Source organism: Pinus tabuliformis, chromosome 5_1, assembly GCF_031772625.1.
Source record: "Pinus tabuliformis cultivar Carrire ecotype Pingquan chromosome 5_1, CPIR1, whole genome shotgun sequence".
NCBI classification, from domain to species: Eukaryota; Viridiplantae; Streptophyta; class Pinopsida; order Pinales; family Pinaceae; genus Pinus; species Pinus tabuliformis.
In genome coordinates this window covers 589815177-589823768 of record NC_142305.1, presented here as the reverse complement: position 1 = coordinate 589823768, position 8592 = coordinate 589815177, and the positions used below count along the sequence as shown (strand labels likewise).

At 35.6% G+C, this 8592-nt stretch overlaps 1 protein-coding gene across 1 annotated transcript; it reads right to left on the bottom strand.

Annotated features, from left to right (window-relative positions):
• Window positions 1-1900: 1900 nt before the first annotated feature.
• On the bottom strand, window positions 1901-3882 carry LOC149166244 (uncharacterized). The gene is made up of 2 exons (XM_089430111.1): window positions 2954-3882; window positions 1901-2801 (listed from the first exon to the last, which is right to left on the bottom strand). Exons 1-2 carry the CDS (start codon window positions 3880-3882, stop codon window positions 1901-1903), a joined length of 1830 nt encoding a protein of 609 aa, XP_089286237.1.
• Between the last annotated feature and the right edge of the window lie 4710 nt (window positions 3883-8592).

Genomic DNA, 8592 nt, shown 5'->3' with positions numbered 1-8592 from the left:
ATGTAGGACTTCACATAACTGAAATTTATTTTTTCTCCTCAATGTAGGACTTCACATAACTGAAATTTATTTTTTGGAATTTGATTAGTCATTTTTTACTTCAAAAGTCAAACCTCTTCATTTCCAATTTCTCTGTATTTTAATTTCAGTAATAAATTCCAGCTTAAGTAATATTTACACCGAAGATGTCTTCTGAAACTCTTCATGGCCAACTTAACTCACTCTTGTTTTCCACCGTTGGTTTGAGCAAAAAGCTGGCCAAACAGTTGGTTTTAATGAATTTCCTACTTCCAAGCACATCCGTTACTGAATCTGCAAAGAAATAGGATTTCTGCAAGGCCTTCCGCCCGCTACGAGACCGGGAAGTCCTCAGAAGCGTCCCCGTCGGCAGTGGCTGTAGGAAAAACAAGAAAAATGAGGCCGCTCCCGTGCTACCCAACTCTCGAGGTATATTTCCACTAAGTTTGTTGCTATAGAGCTCGAGTTCCGGAGTTTGGAAATTTCCCATCCATGGAGGTTATTGGTAGAGAGATCCAGCAGGCACATTCCATACTGCCAGTCAGGTCAGGGAAGACGAAATAGGTTCTTTAATGGCACACTTTCGTGAGTGGAGGGCTTACAGAGCACTATTCAGTGTCGCTCCTCATCGTGATAGGGTGGTGAAATTCTTCAGCTCTTAAAACATTGACGATTATTTGATTTAAATCAAATTAATCTGTCAAAATTGGAACTTTGCACTACACCTTCTAGCTCTAGCTCTAGTGGAATTCCATATCTCTGTCATCGAGTTCGTTGCCTTCTCTGTGCACGAGGGGCAATGGTGTAGGGGCCATTGAATTCCTAATCCCAATCCTCGAAGAGGTTACATCACTTTATTTCAGAAGCTTCGATTAAAATATAATGAGATCGCTTTAGTTTGGATTTGCAATGAGGACAATCACAACTAAAATTGGCTATGTTGCCAGGAAATGTGGGTGCGGGGACGGGGACAGGGACAGGGACGGGGACGGCATTTTTGAAAACAGGGTGCGTGGGTTCGTCGGGTAATATAATAATATTAAATTTTAATAATTATATTTTATATATTATAAATTTATAATTAATAATATATATTAAATTTGAATTTGTATATTTTTTCAACTTTAAACAAGAAAACTTTAATGATACATTGATAATCATTTAAACATGCACATCATTGAACAATGAACATTCAACATTGACATTGAAATTTCAAAATTTATCACCAAAAAACTGTTCATTGTTTACATATTATGATATTAACATGAATCATGATATTAATATATGTCCATTGTCATTCTACATTCAAAATTTTCCTTAAAGCATCTTCGAACATGAACCAGGAAATTTTAAAATACTAAAATAAAAATACTAAATAGTTAAAGCCTAAGGAACAATGGCTTCCTCAAGCCATGTCTTCAACATCCATGTCATCAACATCACTTAGATCTTCAGCTAGCATGTTCTCCAGGTAGGAATCACTCTCATCAACAGGCTCTCGCTCATCCATAGCAATTGGAGGTAGCTCAATAAGGCCATCTGGTTGTATCTCCTCGTCCACACACGAAGCATCATCTATGTGTTGGTCCCATCTCTTGAAAGGACCCTCCTTGTACCCAGGGTCTTTTCGAGATATGAGACGAAGTGTGCTATGAATGTACACTAAGTTTTCTGCCTTCTTTGAGCCCAACCTATTTCTCTTTACTGAATGAATAAAGGCATACGTGCTCCAATTCCTCTCACAAGATGAAGAACTAGCTACCTGAAATATTAGGGGGAGCCCATTAAATTAGTTATAATTTTAAAAATAAAAACTAAAACTAAAATGAAAATTTAAAATTTAAAAATTAAAATTAATTTCCTATATTTAATTGAGAATTTTTCAAATTTTGAGTAAGATGAGGAACTCCAAATTAGCTACCTGTCCAAGTAACCGTATGGCAAATTGCTGCAACTCAGGAGCATCAACACCATGAAGCCACCACCAATCAATTGGATCCTTCTTCTTGCGTCTATCTGCCAAAGATGCATGTGAACCAAAGACACCTCGGCCACGTGAAAATTGGGCAAACTGAGATCGTATGTCAGAGGCTTCTTCTGTATTACCATAAATTTTCTTGACAGCGTTCAAGAATCCTTTGAACACCTCTCTATCTTGGGATGGAGGCCTCCTTCCTGTTGTGGGATCATACCATTTTGGATTAACTGCATAAGCTGCCATATGAAGAGGGGTGTTCAGTTTATTCCAACACCCATGTATAAACTCTTTCAGTTGTGGCCATAAAGTAGGATCCTTCCTATCTGTGATGGTTTGGATCCGCTCACACATGGAGTCCATGTTCTCATAAATCTCACCTAAACATGGACCATCTGTGTCTGCATAGCGGATCATATCACAAATTGGTTCTATAATTTCCACAACAAATTTGGCATCAACCCAAAAATTATCATTCAAAATCAACCTCTTCACCTCCAAAGCTGCATCTGAGGTAGATAACCTCCACTGTTCCCACATGTCACTGACGACTGTGGCAGATAAAGCCTCCTTCATCTCCACAAGCCGCCTAAGTAAAATGTAGTAAGTTGCGAATCTGGTATCTGCTGGTTTAAGAAGCTCCATTTTTGCATGCTTGCGGTAAATGGCTTGTGACTGATGATGGTTGCATATAAACATTTGAATTTTGCGGCCATTTTCAATTAATGCTTGAATCCATTCAATTTTGCCAATGTCCTTCAATGCATTATTCATAGCATGCACAGCACATGGTGTCCAAAAAATATGCCTGGGTACATCAAGGACAAAATTAAAATATTAATAAATCAAAATGTTTATGTAATCAAGGACTAAAGTTAAAAAATTTAAAAATGTAATTTATCATTTATGTAATTTAAATATAAGATAAATCAAACTTGAAAGTTGAAACTTGTCACTTACTTGTACTCCTTCTGAACCATTGCTCCTGCTGCTTTGCACACTGGAGCTGCATCAGTAATAACTTGAACAACATTGGATGGCCCCACCTCTGCAATGGCATCACATAATTGGTCTTTTAAGAACATAGTGTTCTTTTCTTGACCAGAACAATCAATGGCCCTGAGAAAATAAGGCCCAGACATGGAAGAGACAATGATGTTTATTAATGGACGATTCCTACAATCAGTCCATCCATCCATGACAATGGAGCATCCATCTACACTCCAAGATGCCTTCAAGGGTGCCATTGCCTTCTCAAGACGGGCTTTCTCCTTGTCCACCAATACAGTTCGAAGCTTTTCATAACCAGGAGCTTTATACCCTTGAGGTCCATCATTGATAGCACGAACCATTTGCTCAAAATAGGGGGAACGAGCTGCATTAAAGGGAATGCCACATGCAAGAAAAAATCTTGCTATTGCAAGATCAACACCCTCCCTACCTTTCACATCAAACATGTCATAAAGGCCACCAAGTTTAGGCTTCTTGCGTGTTTGATTGGTAGTGATTTTTGATGCTCTAGATGACACTGACACATGCTCATCACCAGCTTCAACTTCATCATCAAATGGTAATTCTTCTTCATTTGAATCATCATTTTCAGTCACATTGTGAGATGGCCTAGAGATCTCTTTGCTTGCCTTACCATCAGCCTTTTGTTGCTCTCTTTGTGCACTAGGGAGTCTAGTGGGATCATTTGGGTCTCCAGTGCAAGCATCAACACCCTTCCTTGGTATCTGCATAAAATGAGCTTTAACTCTGGTATAGCTCCCTTTCCATTCAAGCTGACATAAAGTGCATTTTATTGTTGCTGTCCCCCCAACACCTTTTGGAGGTTTTTGCCTATCCACATATTTCCAAAGTGGATATTGTGGACTTGCTGAAGACATTTTTTATTTTGCAAATTTTGGAAGACAATTTGAATCTGTTTAACAAAATTGAAAGTAAAAGTTATGTTAATAGATGTTAATAATAAATATTAATGAGAGACTAAGCTATATTTTATGACAGCATAACATTCTTTTGAATCTTTTCCGTGTAACCATGACACTGTGACAGCTATGTGAGAGAGCTCAAGGCTACTACTAAAACTGAAAATTCAAAATACATACTAGGATAAATGCTAGACTCAGCTATTTGGGTGAGAGTTGAAACTTGGGACAGATTTTGTCACACACAGGCTTTAAAGTTTAAAATAACTATGCAGCTTAGGTTCATTTGCAAGGATGCCTATCAAATTTCAATGAATCAAGCTGTGGTTGTACAGACCCTTCCTCCTACACAGCCAAGGAGTGTTAGCATTTCTGCCTCCTGCTCTAATTTCAAGACAACTTCTCTCCTTATTGAAATTGCTCATTCTGGCTAGAGCTTGACTCTTGAACTTGTAACTTTGCTTTGAATGTTATAGCATAATGATAAGAGTCATAAGACTAATGGAGAGAGTCGAGACTGATCATAAGAGTCTCCTGCGGTAGGAAGGGACTCATGAATGTGCAAACAGCTACCCTTTTTTTTCCAACTATGGTTATCAGTCATCACCTTATTAATTTAAAAAATAAATTATTAAATAGTAATCACTCCAACAGCAACTAATCACTCCCACAGTCTTGTGGGTGAATTACTTCACTGTGGGATGGTAATATATGGCAGAAACAGAACTGAGAGATGGCTGTAGAAAGCATACTGCCATACCCTTTTCTCTACAAAGAAGATACAATACAACTAGCTGTTCTAACCATAACCCAATTCCTTCATCAAGTTTTTTATTTGGTGCTGTTGGTCGATATCAAAGCCCATGGGTTTGTACTAGTCAAAGGGGCTGACGGCACCACTACGCAGTGCTCTCACATACATGATTAAGCCAGGAAGCATTACACGCTTAGTTGAAAACACAGATGAGTCTATGCCCAGGCATAAAACGTTGTAGTCTATGGTCTACATAGTAAAAGTCACCAATAAACAAATGAAAGTTTTAAATATTTCCACAAAGCTACAGACAATATGATATGATATTCTGCTTGTGGGATTGTACACCCATAATGTTCCTTTTATAATATTTAGATATCATAATCATATATGATTTCAGAATACTGTGTCGCTCATAAGTTTTGAAAACAGAAAAACATATCACTGTTGATAAATTTTTGCAATGATTCAACGAATCAACACCCTTGAGCAGCACATCATGCCCACAGAGCAATGCTAAGGCATGTGAACAAAGACAATCTTTGGAAACTGTAATCTTTGGAAATGATGGCAGAAAATTTCCTTGAGAAACATTCGATGGAAAACATTGCAATTAAAAATTTGATGAAAAATTTCCAGCTGAATGTTACGTGTCTACGAGCCTGGGTGTTCGTGATCACTTAAAAGTTAAAAGTTAAAACTTAAAACAGAGAACACGGGTCTACAGAAAACTTGTAAATACCACGGTCCACTACCGTTGAAGCTGCTCTGTCCACTGTCGCTGAAGCTGCCCACTACCCACTGCTGCTGAAGCTGCCCATTGCTGCCGGAAATGGTAAAGCCTCAAGCCTCAAATCAGTGATCACAGTGGTGTTTTTTCTTCAGACTTCTGGTATGTCACGGTGCTCTGCCACCAAGAATAATCACTATCACGTATACTTCAATCTATCGACTATCACATATTTCATATTTGCCTTTAAGATTTAGGGTTTTTAAAGTTTAGTTTACCTTTGTTATAAGTTATTTAACTTATTTTTTAAATTTCAATAATAAAAAAATTATTTGAAAATTAAATTTTTAATATAGTTTTTTTATGAAGAACCCAAAGAACCTGAAGAACCCAAGAACCCAAGCACCCGAAGAACCCAAGAACCCAAGGACCCGTTAAAGGAAAAGAACCCAAATTTTTTTTTTTGAAGAACCCGGTTCTTCATGGAAGAACCCGATTCTTCTGGGTGCGTCTGAGAAGAACCCGTACCCGAATCCGGTACTTGGGTGCGGGAACCCGAGACGGGTTCGAGAACCCCACCCCTGGGTGCGGGTACCCGTGCAACACAGAAAATTGGTAAATGAAACAGAATTTAAACCAAATTTTATCAATCATTTAGTTTCATTAATTATCATTAAAATTGAAATAAATACAATTGAATTCCATATTAAATTTTAGTAAACATTATTTCGTAAATCAATTATATTAAATTTTAGTAAACATTATTTCGTAAATCAATTAGTTTTTTTTTAAGGGAAACAAAACTTATATATTTACTCCAAAAAAACATTGCTAAGGCTAACTCCACTGAGTTTGTTTCTAAATGATTTTTTTGTAACTACAATTCTTTCTTAACTAGGAAATTGACTATTATTAATTACATGGAAAACTAAAGATAATTCTGAATTGACTCAGATGATGACAAGGTAACACCACTCTCTACAGGGACCATTGAGCCAAGTCACTGTAAACAAACCTATTCATGTCCTCACAATCACATGGTTGTTCTAGCTGATTTCTAATAGTTACATGATTAGCATGGCTTTCATCCTTGTGCTCAGGTGTTGATATTGCATTAGCAGGATTATATGCAGGCCCTACATGGCTGTGGTTAAAATGTGCAGTAGCAGATTTTTTGGTATACCACACTCTCAATCTTTAAACTTGGGATAGTTGTTGCAACTACACTCACAATTCTGGGGATAGTTGTTGCAAGTGCACCCACAATTCACATATTTTGGTGATAATTCATTCAAGATGTTGTATGCATAATCACAAGACAAACTTGTTGCTTCAAGTACAATGATGCACTCACAATTTACATATTTATGTTGATAATTCATTCAGGATATTGTATACATAACCACAAGACAAATTTGCTACTTCAAATATAACCATGAAAAACAAATCTTCTCAAATCTTGACCAGATAATCCTTCCAATCTTCCATACCTTCAGTGTATTTTTGCACCTTTAAAAACAATTACTAATTTATAATATTGTGAAATATGTTATATAATATTGTTTATCATTCAACATCATTGATTAAAAACAAAATAACTAAAATAATAACAGCCGACATTGTAAAAATTTAATTGGATGATGGATGTACCGTGTATGGTATATTCGGCTCATATCTTCACGATCTGCATGTCCATGAAAATGGCAAGGTCCCCACTGCCCAGAGACAGATTTCTTTTATATTTATATTCATATTGCCCAAATACAGATACAAATGTTTACAGCAAGAAGTTCACAATGCTATCTATGAACGGGCAATATCTCGTCCTCAATCGGCTGCTTAAAGCCATTGCTCCCATCACACTTCCCGACACAATTACACATCCCATTCCCATTCCACTTTCCCATGAATCCCACCCACTTAGACTTTGCTCACCGTCCTCGTCCTCTCCTTCCTCGGTCTGAGAAGTATGGTCGCTGCAGTATTTCTGAAGTGGGAATCCACAAAGATCCAGATTATCCGAGAATGAATGATTATATCCGGATTATTCGGTGATATAATTATGTCGTTTGAAAGGTTGACGCGGCTAAGATGTTGGGCTCCACCTTCTGTGCAGCGTACATATAAAAGGTCTTACAATCCCTTAAACAACATTGCGATGCGAATCATTCCTATGGAATTTGATAGGAAAATTGCGTACTATAAGAAAAACCATGCAAAAGGAGGCAGTAAAAATTGTATGAGAAAGGTATTTATAGATTGTATGCCATATGTTTTGCATTTTCTAAAATAGCAAGGTCAATTTTTGAAGATGAAAAATTATATATTAGATTTTACTTTTAATTGAAATTAATTATTATCCATACCTCAATTGAAATCTATAAAAATTATATTTATGTTTTGTGTTAATGTTTATACATTTTAATTTAAAATAAAGCCATTGTTTAATAGTGTAATAAATCATTTTATCTTATATAAAATAATGTACCCATTCGTTCTCTCTTCTTTTTTTCACCTTTTAGCTTTCATTATAGAATTTAAAGTTTATATTATAATAAATATAAAATATATTTTAAAAAAATCATTTAAATGTTATTCTTTTAAAAATTTTGACCCCACCTTTACCAATTTTTTTATTATTATAATAATCAACTAATTAACATAATTTATAATTATTATTTAAGTTGTATAGCAATAATATATTTAAATATGCTTTGGTTATTGTTTAAATATAAATCCATAAACTCAGTGTAACACCACTATTTTATAATATAGCATGTGATGTCTAACTTAATTATACCAATGAAAAAATTATTAAACAAGCGGAAATTTTATAGGTGTTTTAACAAAGAAAAGAAAAGAACCTAAACTAATCCATTATCATGCGCCTTTGCAAATCTAATTACCAAATTATTAAATCAATAGAAAATCTGAATGTAAATTCCATGCCCAGGAGAGTAAATATAAAATTATTAGACCATAGCGCTTTAAAAAAACACATAACCTAAATAGTGTTTTTAAAGATCTGTCGAGCATAAACTTCATGTCATAGAAATTAAATACAAAATTATTAAACTAACAAAAATTTGTGGAGAGCATTTGAGATGTTGTGTCAAAGAATTTACAGAAACCTTGAAGGAAAATTAATGGTCATTAAATTAATTAGATGTTCAAGATTGACAAC

Bases quoted from the DNA above. Each gene is read 5' to 3' on its own strand.
- LOC149166244 (XM_089430111.1), bottom strand. From the start codon at position 3,882: ATGTCTTCAGCAAGTCCACAATATCCACTTTGGAAATATGTGGATAGG. The intron at 2,802-2,953 runs GTAAGTGACAAG...TGATGTACCCAG, and splicing joins ATGGTTCAGAAGGAGTACAA to GCATATTTTTTGGACACCAT.